This window comes from Callithrix jacchus, chromosome 9 (assembly GCF_049354715.1).
Source record: "Callithrix jacchus isolate 240 chromosome 9, calJac240_pri, whole genome shotgun sequence".
Classification (NCBI taxonomy): Eukaryota; Metazoa; Chordata; class Mammalia; order Primates; family Cebidae; genus Callithrix; species Callithrix jacchus.
Genome location: NC_133510.1, coordinates 53075776 through 53094469, shown reverse-complemented (window position 1 = coordinate 53094469; position 18694 = coordinate 53075776). Strand labels below are relative to the sequence as shown.

The window sequence follows — 18694 nt, the reverse complement described above, 5'->3', positions numbered from 1 at the left end:
GAGGGGCATAAAGGCAATCACTTTTTACTTGAAGTATTAAATACCAGCTTTTGTGAAGACACTGCTAATTTGAAGACTGGGACAGAACAAAGACTAAAACTGAAGCAGAGTGTATATGTCTAAGGAAGGAAGCATGTGGGAATGACCAATCCTTGGCCAACTACCTACAGCTCTGCTCAAGAACATCATCTCTTTGTGTGACCAAGGAGAGGCATTTTAGAATTTTAACAAATAGCACCCAATGCTGGTCTCTCAATAACATTTCTGTCTTCTCCCCATCACATATCTCAAACTGTTTCTTCTCTAAAGCATTAAAAAAATATATATCCGGAATAATACAAAAGATCTTCAGCTGACTTTTAGGAGCAAACAACATATGTTCTTGAACATCTGTGCTTTTCCCATACAATTTTTTTCCCATTATTGTCTAGAGAAAACTAGTTTAGTGGAATGTTTCTCCACAGAGGCACAGGTCTGTAATACTCCTTGTTGATTACATATAAAAGACACAAAATATTAGTTTATTAAAAGCAGCTTCAACTCTTGCTGTACAAAGCAGTTCTCTGATGGAACAGATTTATGAAGTAACAGCTGAAAGGTATGCAGATCACAAGACACATGACAAATGTACTTTATTACATGGATCAGAAATACCATATGTACTAGTAGTTACTGTACAATGATACACAGCACCCAACTAAGACTATTTAAAGGTTTTGCTGATATTGAAAACTATAGAGACAGAATGTGAGTGTAAGAAAGTGTTTCATAAGATAGCATAATGCCAAGACAATTCATCCCTTTAGGAAATTAAATACATTCTGCATATTAAAAACTTAATGTATTATAAAGCTATGCCATTCTTTAAATGAAAATTCGAAGGACTTTACTCCATTCATCTTTTTTACACGACTATTGCAGTGCCATTCATTGTTTAAAGCAGATGTTTATAACATTTTTCCATACTTTATAGTGAAACTTAATGGAATGAATACCAGACCTAACATTAACAAAATTAAGGAGATTTCATATATTTTATTTCCACCAAAAAAGATACTTAAGTCTACAGTTATGTAGTGCCAAAAAACTATGTAGAGCAAAACAAGCATGATACATTTCAAACATGACAATTTCTTATGAGGGATTTTTTTTGGCTGAAAAGAACTTTAACAGCTCTCAACCCAAATTTCAAGAACAGTTGGCCCTCTGTATCTATGAATTCTGCATTTGTGGCTTCGTCCTGATATAAAAATACTCAAAAGAAAAACACAGATGCATCTGTACTGAACATGTACAGACTTTTTCTCATCATTATTCCCTAAATAATACAGTATAACAACTATTTACATAGCATTTTCATTGTATTATTATAACAGTCGAGATAATTTAAATTACAGTCATGTATTGCATGACACTTCAATCAATATAGACAGTGGCTCCATAAGATTACAGTGGAGCTGAAAAATTCCTATGGCCCAGTGACACTGCAGCCATTGTAACATCATAGCACAATGCGTTACTCACATATTTGTGGTGATGCTGGTGTAAACAAACCTATAGTGCTGTCAGTCATATCAAGGTATAGCACATAAAGAGTTAAATACAGTTCATAATACTTAATAACTATTTTTATGTATTTACTATACTTTTTAGTTATTTTAGAGGGTACTCCTTCTACTTATTTAAAGAAAAAGTTGGCTATAAACAGCCTCAGGCAGGTCCTTCAGGAGGTATTGCTCAAGAAGGTGTTGATCCCGAAAGAGGTGGCAGCTCCATGCCTGTTACTGCCCCTGAAGACCTTGCAGTGGGACAAGATGTGGAGGGGAAAGACAGTGTAGATGGAGGCTAATGTGTCTGTGCATTAGTTTTTAACTAAAAAGCTTAAAAAGTTAAAAAAAATTATGGAAATAGAAAAAAGTTTGTAAGAATATAACATATTTGTGTACAGCTGTACAATGTATTTGCATTTCAAGCTAAGTATTATGAAAAAGGGTTATACAGTTTAAAAAATTAAAACATTTATAAAGTAAAAATGTTACAGGAAGCTAAAGTTAATTTACCACTGAAGGAAGTTTTTTATAAGTTTCATGTAGCCTAAGTGCACAGTGTATATAAAGTCTACAGCAGTATACAGTCATGTTCTAGGCCTTTGCATTCACTTACCACTCACTCACTGACTCACTCCAATCACCAGTCTGGCAACCACTATTCGTGATAGGTGCCCTATATAGGTGTACCATTTTTTATCTTTTATACTGCATTTTAAATGTACCTTTTCTATGTTTAGATACACAAATACTTACCATTGTGGAACAGTTGCCTACAGTACTCAGTACAGTAACTTGCTGGACAGATTTGTAGTCTAGGAGCAATAGGCTATACCACATAGCCTAAGTGTAGTAGGCTATACCATCTAGATCTGTGTAAGTACACTCTATGATGTTCACACAATGAGTAACAATATTACCCAAAGACACACTTCTCAGAAAACATCCCGGTCATTAAGTGACATATGACTGTACATGGGAGGATGGGCATAGGTTATATGCAAATATTTCACTATTTTATGTAAGCAGTTTGAGCATCTGTGGACTTTGGTATCTGTGGAAGGTCCTGGCACCAATCCCCCATGGATTCCGAGGGATTACTGTACAATGTTTGAATCTATTTTGCTACGTTCCAACCAAATGGTTCTCCACCTTAGACTGACACCCCAAGGCGCCCAAGGTGCCCATTTCAGCTCCCAAAATCTTGGTTAGAAGGTGCTTCCTTAAATCAAATAAAAGTCTGTCTTTCTGTAGCTTTCCATCATTAATTAGGTATTCATTCTATGCTCTGGGACAGACAGCCATGCTCACTATTTAACAGTTGCATTACTTTGGGCAAATTTAGTTCATCTTTTCAACGGTTTTCTCATCTGAAAATAGGGATAATAAGAGTATTGATCCCACAGTGTTTGAAGGATTAAAAATACATGTAAAGCATTTAAGAGAGTACGCATTCTCTAAAAGTTAGCTGTTATTTTTATTGCTTGCCTACCAAATTAACCTTATTTGGCAACACACTGTATTTTTTCCTGAGCTCTAAAATAAGTGTAAAAGACCCTTGACATTCAACTGCAGGAAATTTAGGATTCTTTTTGTAAGCAGGCCCAAAAGTGGCCCTGGGCCTCCTAGCTGCCTGACAGTCCCCTGGGGACAGCAGTGACCTCTGACCTGGTGTAAGTACTTAACAGTCCCACCTCACCCCTAAACATTTCCTTGTAAAACTGGTATGTGTCTACTGCAACGGTGTTTTTATTAATATATGCAGGCAAATAGAGGGAAAAAGATGTATATTTTGTGTCTAGCACAAACTTGAATCACTTTGCCAGATGGCATCAGAAGTCAGTCACTTAACTAGTAAGATTAACCAACAGCTTAGCATCTGCATTTCTACTGCAATATTTATAAATGTGGCAATGCCTTAGATTCCTTTCAATTTTGTGTTGTGGTCAGCACTTTCCTAAGCTACACATTGCTGCCCCTCACCATCATCACCAGTCCACTTCAGATATTTGATTCTATTTTTCTTCTCCAACTCAAGCCATATCCCAGACATATGGATCTGAGTTTTGAAAACATCCAAATTTCCTAATAAGCAAATACATACTGCTGCATCCTTATTTGATGTAGCACATGAATTACATAGTGGGAGGAGATATCTATACTGTGACAGTAGAAAACAGGATGTAGTCAAAACCACTACTTGATTCTACCTTAGAGCTTCAACTGCAGTTTGCATTTCTCTGATTAGTACCTTGGGCACTATTATCATGGCCTACCCCTTCCCCTTTTGGATTGGTCAGCCCATTCCTGATGAAGTGTCACCTAGGGAAATCCAGTCTGCCTTAGGCTTAGAGATTTGAGGATTCTATAAGTCATTATCATACTTAAACCTGCTCTTTATCTGATCCTGAGGCCACATGAACCCAATCTACCATAGGTTGACCCCAAAATAGGTATTCTATCCTATAATTACCTTTCTCTTCAGCAAGAATTTGCACATCCTTGAGAGGCAGAATGGCATTATTAGAGCCACACTGCCTAAATTTGAATCCCAGATTTCAGTTTTAGTTGTATGGTGTGTGCCTCGGTTTCCCCATGTGTAAACAGAGATTAAATTAGTACCAAACTCAGATAACATTAGTACCAAACTCATGAGATTGCTGGGTAAATGAGTTAATAATAATTGAAGCAGTTTTGATCATCTTTAAACAACATTTTGATTTCAGACTTCTTAACAAAGTGTTACATTCAATCCCTAATGTGACTTAGCTCACTCAATCTAATTCCAAAATGATTTGGTGCTTAGCTTGAGCTCCATCTTGTGGCTTTACATCAATTCTCTGGTAAATGGCAGTCAAAAAGATAACAAATTTCAAAAAGACAAGCTAATTATTTAAAAGACAAAAGGACTATGCTATACATCTCAATTTGTAATTCTTAAAAATAAAGTGACAAAGATGTGATCATACCCCTGCAATAATTTTGAAATGCCAGTCTCAATTTCCTGCCAATATTTGGTGGGGAGAATCTTGGCAGTGTTCAGGAACTCAGTGCCTGAGAGGCGACTCGCAACACTGTGTAAGTAAACTTTTCTTCAGTAGTCACCTTTCCAGTATGAGACTCCAGAAGATGATTCCAAAATGGTTTTTGGTAATGGTGTTTTGATTTTTGATTTTGTTAACTTTTAAGTTAAATCCTGAATGGACAAACTTCAGGACTGGACACACTGAAGGGAAAATCCTACCAGAGACGCTCTGGATGAAAGCTCAAAGCTAGTATCAATACAATCAAATTAGAGGTTATCAGCCTCAGAAAACATGAACATAGCCCTGGCACTGGTCTCTATCTACTTCAACTTGAAGAAAATCTAGTTAGAAAATACCCGACAATGCTGCCAAAATGTAAATCAGTGCCAAGTGTACAACATCGCTAATGCAGACTTTGAGACAGAGCTTCACTCTTCTTGCCCAGGCTCGAGTGCAACGGCAGAGTCTTCACTCACTGCAACCTCCACATCCCAAGATCAAGCAATTCTCCTGTCTCAGCCTCCTGAGTAGCTGGGATTACAGGTGCCTGCCACCATGCCAGCTAATTTTGTATTTTCAGTAGAGACAAGAGTTTCACCATGTTGGTCAGGCTAGTCTCGAACTCCTGGCCTCAGGTGGTTTACCCACCTTGGCCTCCCAAAGTGCTGGAATCTAGTGCCTGGTCCTCTTTTTCAAAAATAATAAAAAATGTCTACATTAGGCTGGGTGAGGTGGCTTATGCTTATAATCCCAGAACTTTGGGAGGTCGAGACGAGTGGATTACCTGAGTCCAAGAGTTTGAGACCAGCCTGGGCAACATGGCAAAACCCTCTCTACAAAAATACAAAAATTAGCTTGGCATGGTGGTACCGCCTTAGTCCCAGCTACTCGGGAGGCTGAGGTGGGAGGACTGCTTGAGCCTGGGAGGTAGACGTTGCAGCAAGCCAAGATTGTGCCAATCACTCCAGCCTTTCACATGGGGTGACAGAGTGAGACCCCATGTAAAAAAAAAAAACGGGTAAATAATTCAGCTAGTATATTTAGGCTGGTATTATCAGTGACTTAACTGGATGTTTACAATTTTTTATTTTATGAATAAAAATGTACATATCTGCTTTTCCCTCACAAATGCTATTATTATTCAGACCTATACCAAAAAGCAACAAAGGCCATGAATGACATATTTCAACTCACATCTTTCTTAGCTGTTAAATTTTAAGCATTTAAAATTATCTGTCAACTTTTCAATAAACGAGAAAAATGAGAAAAGTCTACTGTATTTAAATAATTCCAAGGGTTTACTGGCATTAAATTTTATAAAATGTTTAAATTTTCTGAAACATTTGGGTGATGTTCTCTTTAACTCTATATCATGCCCCAGTTTAGCAGTGTGCTTGGCACAAAGTTTGTGACCTCATGACCAAGTGGCATCCAATTAAAACATCAGTAGAGCTTGGATGTATGAAACAAAGTATTTTATTCAAGTTCCCAAAACAAACTTGAGGAGTTATGCTGGTTTGAATTGAAGAAAAAAGGCCAAGTTAAAATAGGAAAACAAATAGTTTTCATTTGGTGGGAGCTGAAATCAAAGTATACATGTGTATACGTTCTAATCCATCATCTGTCCCATGTGGCATTTTCCAAGGTTTTAAGAATCTACCAGGCCAAACCCTTCGCCACTTTCACTGCTTTTGCTTTACTTTTCCCCTTTCTTCTCTCTCGCTTTGCCTTCAGCTTTTTTCTTTGCCTTTGGTTCATCCATATTGGGTACTGCCCATTCTGGTCTAGAAGAGTCTTTTTGTTTCTCTTAATATCAGTCTCCATTTTCATGTCATCTGCATTAAAAGATGAAAAAACTATTAACACTATGTATGAAAAAAACCACCTTGTGAAAGCATATTAATGCACTGAGAACATTACAACTGAAGGCAGTCTGAAAATACAGAAGAAAAAAGCTCTCTGGCTGTCCTTCCTTAGAATAGTAAAGTTAAATAGAAAACATTTAGTATGAATGGCTCTGAGTTGGTGCATTAGTAGATATATGCTTCTAAGCACATGTGAGTTACAAGAACATTTCTCACATTAAGTGATTCATTGAGTTAAGAAAGTAAGCGCACCCATACTTCTAAGGGATAGACCTTAGATGTAACGAATTGATTAGGAATGACTGGCCATTTCTTATGAACTTCAACTAAATTCTAATGACCTGAGAACAAACTTCTAATGAACTTGATGGAGTAGTTAGTAGCAGGGCTGTGATGGCAGAGACAGGCAGTCAATAGAGAAGAAAGACCTGAACACATCCTGGGGCTCACATACTTTTCCTAGCTAGGTAACACTCAGAGATCCAGCTCTACTGATAGAAGGCTTGACAAGAAGCTCAGTGCAAGCATGCTGTGATATACCTATCACCTTCTCCACCGTGAAAGACATGCCCAGAGTCTCTCATGGAACTCCTTACCAGGATACACAAGGTCTTCTACTATCTCAACTACCTGGCATTATATTAGATATTCATCATTGTTTCCACACTATCTAGAAATAGTGTCTGGTATATAACAGCCACTCCGTAACTACTTGTTGAATGACAATTTAAGGTTCTGTTCTAGGTTCTGGGCTTAGAGTGGTCCATATGAGCTCCTAGTCCTCACGGAGTTTACAATGTTCTATTGAGGGAAGAATAACAAAGCAAACAGAAAGAAAACCTCAGCCAGGTATGGTATCGGTAGGCATCTGTAGTCCCAGCAATTCGGGAGACTGGGTGGGAGGATCACTTGAGGCCAGGAGTTCAAGGCTGTTATGTGCATGGTCATGCCTATGAATAGCCACTATACTCCAGCCTGGGCAACAAAGTGAGATACTGTCTCTAAAAAAAAAAAATTTAAAAATTAAAAGAAAAAATTTCAGCCTGTGTAAGTGGTTTTTTAAAGAATCACTGGAAGCAGATTAAGAAAGAACTGGTAGGTGCTGGTAAACGCATGTTAAGATAACAAGATTTTAAAGCATGGCAGTGATACAATCTGATTTGTCTTCTGAAAAGATCATACTGGTGGATATGTGGAAGATGAATGAGAAGGGAACAAGAGCAGAAGAGAGAAGTAAAAAGGCTCCTATCATAGTACAGGCAAGAGATGATGGCCATCTGAATCAAGGTGAAAGCAAGAGAAAAATGGATATAGATTTCTAATGTGTTTTTGGTATAATCAGTAAGACTTGGTAATAGTTTAGGTGTAGGGAATAAAGGAAAGAAGAATGAAGGATGACTACTAGGTTTATGGCTTAAGAAATTAGGTGGGCAGTTGAAAGAGAATAAGGAGAAACATAAACTTGAGGGTGGAGATGAAAACCAAACCGATAACACATAGATCACTAAATGGGGAGACTCCCACAGTCTCAGTCCCATCTCCCTTTAGCTCCTAAAATATTCAAGAACAAGGGCATTCAGACATTCCCCAGTCAGGACATAAGAGAATTTCTCTCTAGGGATGATGAGAAGAAAAAAAAATACTTAACAGATTCTGATATAAGAGATCTATCTCCAAATAAAGCCTCCTGGAGCCAATCCAATTCTTCTATACACCTAGCAGTTGACAGACCTCTCCCACACCTTGTCTCCCTCCAGCTTCCAATCACCATTTTAGTGCCCTACTTTTAAATACAAACAACTACTGATCACTAGACATTTGAGAAAAGCCTCTGGTATGAAAGACTGTAAAGGAATGGAAGGGCTTGGGAGGAAATTCCAAGAGGACAGACAGACAACACCTTGACACATAGATACAAATTTGAAAAGCAAACTGTAATTAATACCCTTAGGAAAATCAGAGAAGACATATGCCCATTTAGAATACAGAGCTGATGACTCAAGGGTCATTTACAAAACACAAAGAAAGAATACAAAGCTATGAAAAAGGAACAGTAAAAAAAAAAAAAAGAAAGAAAGAAAAGAAAAACTTTTAAAAACTGAAAACATAAGAGGAAAAAACAAATACAAGGTCAAGGAAATTAGAGGGTATAACAAAAGAAACAGAAAACAGGAGAGAAAAGAAAATAGAGGATCAATCCAAAAGAATCAAGAGTGCATGGGCATGTTAAGAGTTCTTTATATGGGCCAGGCATGGTGGCTCACACCTGTAATCCCAGCACTTCGGGTGGCCAAGGTGGGTGGATCACAAGGTCAAGAGATCAAGACCATCCTGGCCAACACAGTGAAACTCCCATCTCTACTAAAAATACAAAAATTAGCCGGGCATTTGGGATGCACCTGTGGTCCCAGCTACCCAGGAAACTGAAGCATAAGAATCGCTTGAACCCCAGAGGCGGAGGTTGCAGTAAGCCAAGACTGCGCCACCTACTGTGCACCAGCCTGGCTAGAGCAAGACTCCATCTCAGAAAAAAAAAAAAAGAGTTCTTTATATGGATCTAGAACATATAAAGAACTTTTAACAACCCAATAATAAAAACACAAACAACGTAATTAAAAAATGAGGCAAAAGACTTGAGTACACTTTTCTCCAAAAAAGACACACGAATGGTCAAAAAGCATATGAAAAAATACTTGGCTGGGCACAGTGTAATCTCACACCTGTAATCTCAGCACTTTGGGAGGCCGAGACAGGTGAATGATTTGAGGTCAGGAGTTCAAGACCAGACCGGCTAATATGGTGAAACCCCATCACACTAAAAATGCAACAATCAGCCGGACATGGTGGCATATCCTATAGTATCAGCTACTTGGGAGGCTGAGGCAGGAGAATTGTTTGAACCTGAGAGGCAGAGGTAGCAGCGAGCTGAGATCATGCCACTGCACTCCAGCCTGGGTGACAGCAAAATGCCATCTCAAAAGAAAATTGTTTAAATGTTTATTCAACATCATTAGTCATCAGGGAACTTCAAATAAAAGTCACAATAAGAATCTATTTCATACCCACTAAGATGGCTATAATCCAAAAATTGAAAGCGAGTATTAGTGAGGATATGAAGAAACTGAAATATTCAAACACTGCGGGTGGGAATGTACAATGATGTGGCTAATGTGGAAAACATTAAACAAAGAATTACCATATGATCCAGCAATTCCACTTGTATATATACACATACAAGAACCAAAAACAGGTGTTCAAACAAAAACTTGTGCACCTGAATGTTCACAGCAGCACTATTCACAACAGCCATAAGGGGAAAGAAATCCAAATGCCCAGCAACTGATGAACTGATATGAAATGTGGCAATGGACTATTATTTAGCATCAAAAAGAAAGGAAGTATTGACACATGTATGCTACAATGTGGGTGACCTTCAAAAGCATCATGCTAAGTGAAGTAAGTCAGGTTACATTACATGATTCCATTTATAAGAAATATTCAAACAGGTAAATCCACACACAAAAAGGGCACATTAGTGGTTGCCAGAGGCTGGGGGACGGGAGGAGGAGACAGACTCTTTAATAGGCATTAAGTTTCCTTTTGGGGTGATAAAAAGTGTTTTGGAACTAGAGGTGGTGGTTGCACAACACATGAATGTGCTAAATACCATTGAACTGTACACTTTAAAATGGTTAATTTTATGTTATGTGAATTTTGCCTTAACAACAACTAAAAAGAGCCAATGGGGAGGGGTGACATGTATGTGAGAAAATGAAAACAGCCAAGTGAAGGGAAGTTTCAAGGACAGCAGAAATAAAGCAGCAGATTGAGAGAACTTGAGATCAAGGGAGAAATTTTTCTTTCTTTCTTTTGACATTGAACGTCCCAGAACACATCTATGCTGTTGGCAATGACCCCGTGGAGGAGAATGACAACACAGATGCATGACTACAGCCCCTGAGAATCTAAGCAGGGAGAGGATTCAGAACACAAGTGGAGAAATTGGTCTTGGAGAGAACATTAATAAAAAAGGGAAAACAGAGTATATATTCAAATTCTTATAGACTTGGGTAGTGGAAAGATGAGGTTATTTCTGTTGGTTGGCCCTTTTCTCACAGAAGTATGCTTTTTTAATTTTTTATTTGTATGGAGTAGGAGAAGAATGAAATGGGAGGAACAAAAAGTTAAAACCAGCCATTTTCAAAGGGGGAAAAAAAAGCTAAGGTTGGGAGACTGAGAAATATTGCTCTCTTCCTTCAGCATAAGATGTCAAATAAATATATTTCTATTTGAAAGTCTGGATATTATAAATTCTTAGTCTGCTGCTAAATTGATGCATAAATGTGGGAAAAGCAGCATTATATATATTCTCCAACTTTCTGATTAAGACACAAAGATTCCTAGAATCTGTCAAAATGAAATAGTGAAACCCTGTGATTCAGGATAATAGTATAAGGGCATAGGACTCAGAATGGGAATCAGATCTTCAAAGAGTAAAATGAAGACATTGTATGCTGCCTAGGCTCTGGGTGAACTGTGCACCCTTCCAACCAGAGTGTGTCTAGATTTGTCTAATCCTGTAGAACTGTTTATTCCTGAGACATGGAGGCTATTGTATAAGCACCAAAGACCCACTCCAAACAATCCAAAACATACCTATATACATGAACAGGCTTGATAGAATTCTTTTTTTTTTTCTTAATGAAGCGCAGAGGGTTCACGCCTGTAATCCCAGTGCTTTGGAAGGCTGAGGTGGAAGAATCTGCTTCAGCTCAGGAATTCAAGGCTACAGTGAGCTATAATCCCACCACTAGGTAATGGGGGAGGGGAAGGGGAGGAGAGGGAAGAGAGAGAGAGAGAGAAAAGAAATACACTCACCTTTTTCATCTTTTACCTCACATTGCATTTTCTCTTGGCAATGTTTGGGTACCACCACAGTTGCTATCTCTCGAACATCCTTCATTAAAACATCACCGTCTAGTTTGAGAATACTTTTAAGCCTGCTGAGCTCTTTTGGGGCATTCTTTTTTCTCTTTTCAGCGCGCATCTTTCTTTTCCACTTGCTCCGTAAGCTTTTAGCCATGTTTTACCTGAAATTAACAAAAATACATAACCAAAAGCAAATCTTTACTATAAAAAGGCAAGAAGGCAAATCCTTGGAAAACCAGACCAACCGGTATCTCTACAAAACAAATGAAAAGTAAAACTATTCAATATGTTCACTTTTTATGACTTAACATACAACTTACGTGAAGATCAATACGGTACACACGGTCATTAAATATCAATTAAGATATCAAATCAAACTCCTTGTAGTCATAAGCAAACTACAAATCAAACCAATTCTGAAAGCACCTTGAATTTCTTTACAAAATACAGAAATTCAATTTCCCCAGTATGCAAGAGTGTCATCACCTTACATTTATGCAACAGCTTACAAATTACAAAGCGATTTTTATAAACAATTCACCCCCATCTTCATTATCTATCCTCTCAAGCCAACCTAACGACTTTAAACTTACCTATTCCTACTCTTGTTTTCTTTTCACTCAGTTTCAGCCCTAAATCCTCCACAAGGTGCTCAGTGTGATCTTTTAAAAACTTAACAGCATTAACTGCTTTTCTTTGAATTATTTAAAGACCTCCTCCCTCATATATTCGAGACCTACAAGGTCATTGTGAGCTGTCCCCTGCCTCCTTCAACTCTACTTCATCTCATTTTCCTTCTCCATCTCCATCCCCGCAGGCTCCAACAGCATCTGAAAAATGTCCAAACTATCTCCACGTCAGTACCTTCATGCTTGCTGTCCCTATGCCTGGTAACTGCTCTTCTCAAGCCTTGCTCCTTCATTCGATGCCTCAGAAAGGACTCCTCTGACCTCCGTAAGCTCCCTTCCGTGCTTAATAAGTGTTATAACTTGAAACTACTGTTTTGTCACACCCCCAACCCTCTCCCCGGACTGTAGACTCCACGAAGGTAGAGGGAAAAATGGCCTTGTTCACCGCTGGATCCCCCAGTGCACAGAATTTTGCATACTTGTCGAACAAATGCCTAACATTTTTTGAACGCCGGCAATCACAAACTCATTCTGCTCTCTTGTCTACATAACTTAACACTTTGGAGGGGCTAGGAAAGCGGGCGACAAACAACCCTGAGGGCCGAAGTTAACCTCAGCGGGAGTGAACAACAGGGGAAGGCTCCATTTTATCTAGTGCACTCGGAAGCCGGAGGGCCCCCAAAAGCACTGGGAACCCTAGCTCTGCATTGCCGGACAGGAGCTCAAGTATAGCCCAGCGAGGTTCAAGAAACTAAATTCTCCAGGGGTGGCGGAATCAAGCCCCAGAGTCCCACGTCCCACTGGACCGGTGAGGAACAGAACTCACCTGAGAAAAGAATACACACGCCACAGGATCTCGACGACCGGAAGTTTTTACACTTCCGTTTTCCGGGTAGAACCGACCCGGGGCGTACGCACTGCACGCTGGGAGCCAAACTGTCTCAAGAAGATTCGAGAGGCGGGATTTTGAAAGCCGGACGCTGACGAGCTTCCGACTTTGGTGTGAACGCACACTTAGAAACTTGGTCCGTCCTACATAGGTGTAGAAGTCGGATTTGGAGAGTGCAGAAGCGTGTCCCGGTCAAGGTTAGGTCACAGGTAGTTGCTTTCCGGACGTGGGTAGGGTAGCTCCGAGACTAACATAGTAAACCTGGGGACCCTACTTGTCAGATAGGGAGCCCGGAGCCGACCTTTAGATCTAGCCTTACCGCTTACATCATACTCATCCAACTCTCCCTAGGTCAGGTGTTCTTCCAGAGGCCGTATTGAGATCATCTTTATTTGTGAATTTTCTCATCTCGGGTGATGGCTTTACGGATGTACATATATGTCAAATTGCACACTTTAAATAGGTGCAACGTATTGCATGTCAGTTATACTCAAAGCTGTTACCAAAAACAAAAAGCAAGCTTTTCCTACCCCAGAGAAGAATTTAAAGGGTAAAATGATCAAAGGATTTCAGTTCTGTCAATGTTTACCTGTCTGATCACTTACATATCAGACACAATACTAAGCCTAGGACGATTGTCTTAGCTCACGAAGAACACTTACTTTACAAATATTTCTAATGGCAGAGGCTTTGGAACTATATAGGTCTGTGTTGTATTCTTCCAACACTTGCGGACGATATGGATGAGTAATATAAGAGCCTGAATTTCCTTGTCCCTGGAGTGAAGATAATACAACCTAATTGATGCTAGGTAGGTAATGAGTTCAACAAATGGTACCCTTTTTACATTATAGTTTGAAACGTATAGCTACACGGTACTATTTGTAAGCAGTGTTTCTAGAGATTTACAACATATACCCAAAAAACAGGAAAGGAATTGTCTTTAATTGTGGCCTGGTAAATTCCTGCTGGTTGCTAGAAAAGAGAGTTCTGAGACAATCCATGGGTACCTTTTTTCTTTACATTTGTGTCCTTTATGAAGCCAGGCACAGTATGGAAATTACTGAATTCAGAATATAGCAAGGTTAAAGAGGCTGAAAACGACTTAGAATATTTTATACAAAAAAAGGAAGCATGCGTAAGAAATCAGCTTTCTTTAAATGAGATTTCATTCTTATGAAGCAAGTGAATTTCTATTTTACAAGTAAACCATATACTGTACCTTGTCTTTCAAATAAGAAGTTAGCTATCTCACCCAAAAATGTATGTGCACAATGTATTTTAGAGAAAGCTCACTTTCTGATAGTCTATATTTACTGTATCTTGTTTAACATACCAGGCCAAGACATTTGAATAGACACTTGGCACCAGAAAAAAATAATTTACCTATTATGAAAATGTCATATTATTAAAATACATACCACGATTTAGCATTACAAATGCTTTAAAAAGCTGAATCATGGGCTAGGCACAGTGGCTCACACCTGTAATCCCAGCACTTTGGGAGTCCAAGGAGGGCGGATCACAAGGTCAGGAGTTCGAGACCAGCCTGGCCAACGTGGTGAAACCCCCTCTACTAAAAATGCAAAAATTAGCTGGGTGTGGTGTCATGCACCTGTAATCCCAGCTACTCAGGAGGCTGAGTTAAGAGAATCACTTGAACCCAGGAGGCAGAGATTGCAGTGAGCCGAGATCACACCACTACACTCAAGCCTGGGTGACAGAGCAAGACTCCATCCCCCTCCACCAAAAAAGCTGAATCAGGTACTACATTATTGAAAAAAATACCCTTTTACCCCTTTTTACTCATGTCCCTCACCAGTTATATAAAAGCAGTTCTAGAAAAGTGGCCTTAGTATATTTAAAAGTCTAATTCATGCCTTTGAGTATGCACTCTATTATAGGCACTATGCTCAATTTGCAAACATGAAGGAAACTAAATTACTCTTTTTCAGGAAACTATATCCCCTAATGGACAAACAATGCTTAAGGGGCCAACTAGACATTGCAGAGGCTCCTCACAGAGCTGAAAGGAACCTACATATATAACTAGAGGCACAGTGGGTGGCCCTGAATACCTTACAGGAAACAGACTGATTTTCTCATTGAAAAGGTATGCTACATGATGGAGAAGAGTCAGTGGGGCCCCTGCAGTCAGTCCTCTCCCATGGAATCCCTGATCTGCACAATCACTTAGTAAGGAACAGGAAGACTTCTGGGATTCAAATAGTGACCCCATGTTGCCCATTCCCTAGATGATGGGAACTTCAAGACAACGCTCTAGAAAGAGAAAGGTAAAAGCAAAAAGTATCTAAGTTCCTAGCTGCTCCAAAAAAAAAAAGGCCTGCCGCTGGCTGTTGACCACTAATCCCTAAAAATGCATCAGGTGGACTAAAGCCAGGTCTGAGAAGAAATGAAGGTGCGTATACACGGCCTACTGCATCTCTTTCCCCAAATTACATTCAAGATATACAGATGTTCTCAGCTACTACTCTTTCCTCATTTTCCTCCTACAACTTAGCTGTTCTTCCTTTGGCCCTTGCACACTGACTTGCCTGTTGCTCCGTCCAAGTTCTGCTAATTCCACTTTCTTACTATTAATATTTCTGGAGTCTGCCTATTTTCACCTTTACTGAATGCAATGCTTTAAAATGGTCTAGGTATATTCCCTACCTAGAACTCATACCTATGCACAGTGGGACACATCCAGGGACTTACATAGCAGCATTAATTATGAGAGTAAAAAAGGAAGAACCACATAAAATTCAATGACAGATCATGGGAATAAATCAATGGTTCATTTATAAAATATAGTATTTTATACCAAAGGTTTTCAAACATCTTGGTCTTGGGATCCCTTTATACTCTTAATAATTATATTGATCATATCAGAAATTAAAATGATTTTCTTGGAAATTTAAGTCATTTAGAAAGAATAAATTTATTACATTAACATTTTTGTGGAAAATAACTTTTCTAAAAATAATTGGTCAAAATGGCATTGTTTTACATTTTTAAAATGTCAGATCTACTTTTGCTTATACGGAATCTTTAGTCACAAATCAGTCCATTTAGCCTTTGAGTTGAAAATAGTATGAATACCATCAGTTGACATTAATTAAGCACTTAGTTTATTTTCTATATCTCTCTCATTTAATCCTTATGACAGCCCAATAAGCTAGGCATTATTATTATTATTCCCATTATGATGATGAGGCAAAAGACTTAAGGAAGGATAAATAACTCGATAAATGCTACACAAGCAGCTGGTTGGATTGCAAGGATTCTAATCTAGATGCTCTTACCCACCATGCTATGTTAAACTTGATTGCACTGCATCATGCACTTGAGAATTCAACAGTTAATTAATGATAATAGGGTCAAATTTACATCTAAAAATCATGCAAGGTTAAATCAATACTACTAATTTATTTCAACTTAATAGCTGGGAAATGCTTAAGGGGTATTATGGGCTGAGTTATAGCCCCCCCAAATTCACATAAAAGAAATCCTAATCCCAGCACCTCTGAATGTGACTGTATTTGGAGATAGGTCTTTAAAGAGATAATTAAGGAAGAATGAGGTCTTCGGGGTGGGCCCTAATCCAATATGACTGTTGTCCTCATAAGAAGAAATTTGGGCACAGACAAGTATAGAGGGAAGACCATTTAAAGACAGGGAGAAGACGGCCATCTACAAATCAAAGAGAAAGGCCTCAAAAGAAACCAACCCTGCTAACACCTTGATATTGGACTTTTAGCTTCCAGAACTGTGGGAAAATAAATTTCTTGTTGAAGCCACTCAAGCTGTGGTGCTTTGTTATGGCAGTCTAACAAACTAGTACAATGTGGGAATATGAGAAAATTTCATTGGTTACTGGTACACTGACCTAACATGCTGTGTGCATGTTAGGACCAACACAAATGAAACCATAAGACAATATTTCACAAATATTTTTATTTTGAAATAGATAGACTTAATGGCTGATGACCCAGTATCTTTGGTGTCCTCTAACCACATTAGCATTCTGTAATTTCAAAATGAAATCTATACTTTAAAATACAAATAATTAATGTCAAATTTTGTCATAATATCTGACTTTCAGGCAGACTTTTAATTTTAGTACAACTTAAAATGTCATTAACATTCTAATATGATTTTAATACAATACTGAATAATTCTCTGTGGAATTTATCTTTTATATATTTTTCTTTTTAAATTAGATGAAAATCTCCAAGCAAAAAGAGATTTATAGTTTTTTTTTCTTTTTTTTTGAGATGGAGTTTTGTTCTTGTTGCCCAGGCTGGAGTGCGGAGTGCAATGATATGATTTCAGCTCACCACAACCGCCGCCTCCTGGGTTCAAGTGATTCTCCTGCCTCAGCCTCCTGAGTGGCTGGGATTACAGTCATGCACCACCACCCCCGGATAATTTTGTATTTTTAGTAGAGACAGAGTTTCACCATGTTGATCAGGCTGGTCTCAAACTCCCGACCTCAGGTGATCCACCCGCATCAGCCTCCCGAAGTGCTGGGATTACAGTCGTGAGCCACCTCTCCAGATTTACAGTTTATAATGGTAAAGACACTACTACTTCAGAATCAAAGCCAGATCAGTATTACTTAATAATTCAGGGAAAATTTAGATGAAATCACTAGACAAAGGTAAACTGATACTCTTATCTACTCATAAAATTATCTTTGACTTGTAAATAAACAGCTATGTGTGGGCTAATTTAGGAAGAAATACATTTTTAATAGAATTTTGATAGCTCTTAACTGATATCCTAAATCAAGGATTTAGAGATGAAATATCATAAAGAATAGTAACATTTTAAAGCTCTCAGAGTAACACAGGATACAAATAAAGACTGTAACAGTATTTAACCATTGTCTGAAACTTTATTACTTAATGAAAGTTTCTATATACTGCTCCAATTACTTTTTTAATCCTTTTTTTCCTCACTGAAAAAAATTTGTTTTATTCTTCAGTTGAGCCGAGATGCTTTTAATTACTTTTTATTAACTGCTTCCAGAAACCGTAACAGGTGCAGGAATAGATTGATGATGTCCAAGTAGAGGCTGATAGCAGCTAATATGTATTCTTCAGGTGACAGTTTATGCATCAGGGAGTGTGTGTCATAGATGATGAATCCACAGAAAAGAAGGGCTCCTGCAGCAGCTAAGACCAACTCCACTGTCTCACTATAAAAAAATAACTATAGGGAAAACATTAGAGAAATCTGATGATATTTGAGAACAGTACTAAGAAGACTTAAGTTACTTCCTCTAATGATTTACTGCTACATTACACATTTGACAATGGTGCACAACTTTGAATACAAATATTAAAAGCAGAAAAAGGCAAGGCAGGTACAAACTTGCTTCTGTTGGATGGAAGGATGAATGAATGGATATATTCCTTTAAACGAAATTACCCACTTTGAAAAATAGCATTCCAAATATAAATTATTTAAAAATATATTTATTTTTTCACAATTAAAATGTGCCATTGGAGCTTGGCAGTTATAAGAGGGCCTCTTTCTATATAATTTAATTCATTTATTCATTCATCTTTCTTTCAACCAATAATAATGACCAACGCGAGGCCTTGATTTTTATTTATTTATTTTTTTTGAGACGGAGTTTTACTCTTGTTACCCAGGCTGGAGTGCAATGGCACGATCTCGGCTCACTGCAACCTCCACCTCCTGGGTTCAGGCAGTTCTCCTGCCTCAGCCTCCTAAGTAGCTGGGATTACAGGCACACGCCACCATGCCCAGCTAATTTTCTTTTTTTCTTTTTTAGTAG

General features: G+C 38.4%; 2 protein-coding genes and 1 long non-coding RNA gene across 8 annotated transcripts in view; 1 reads left to right on the top strand and 2 right to left on the bottom strand.

The window, feature by feature from the left end:
* Positions 1–496: 496 nt before the first annotated feature.
* Positions 497–12869, bottom strand: LLPH (LLP homolog, long-term synaptic facilitation factor). The gene is made up of 3 exons (XM_035256186.3): positions 12823–12869; positions 11317–11528; positions 497–6408 (listed from the first exon to the last, which is right to left on the bottom strand). Exons 2-3 carry the CDS (start codon positions 11519–11521, stop codon positions 6230–6232), a joined length of 384 nt encoding a protein of 127 aa, XP_035112077.1. The 5' UTR covers positions 11522–11528; positions 12823–12869; the 3' UTR covers positions 497–6229.
* A 109-nt stretch (positions 12870–12978) lies between these two features.
* LOC144577766 (uncharacterized) lies at positions 12979–17961 on the top strand. Its single transcript, XR_013522321.1, has 2 exons — positions 12979–13696; positions 14841–17961. It is a non-coding gene; the product is annotated as an uncharacterized LOC144577766 (long non-coding RNA).
* The window catches only part of TMBIM4 (transmembrane BAX inhibitor motif containing 4), a 30311-nt gene continuing 28444 nt past the window's right edge, over positions 16828–18694 (bottom strand). For all 6 annotated transcript variants that reach the window (XM_002752719.6, XM_035256184.3, XM_078338046.1 and 3 more), the window contains one exon: positions 16828–18102. In XM_002752719.6, the coding sequence (XP_002752765.4) occupies positions 17896–18102 (207 nt within the window). In that variant the 3' untranslated portion in view covers positions 16828–17895. The remainder of the gene's footprint in view (positions 18103–18694) is intronic.

Excerpts from the sequence above, each read along its gene's own strand:
- LLPH (XM_035256186.3), bottom strand. The coding sequence starts at position 11,521 with ATGGCTAAAAGCTTACGGAGCAAGTGGAAAAGAAAGATGCGCGCTGAA. Across the intron at positions 6,409-11,316 it reads TGAGGTAAAAGATGAAAAAG|ATGACATGAAAATGGAGACT; the intron begins GTGAGTGTATTT and ends CTTTTAATGCAG.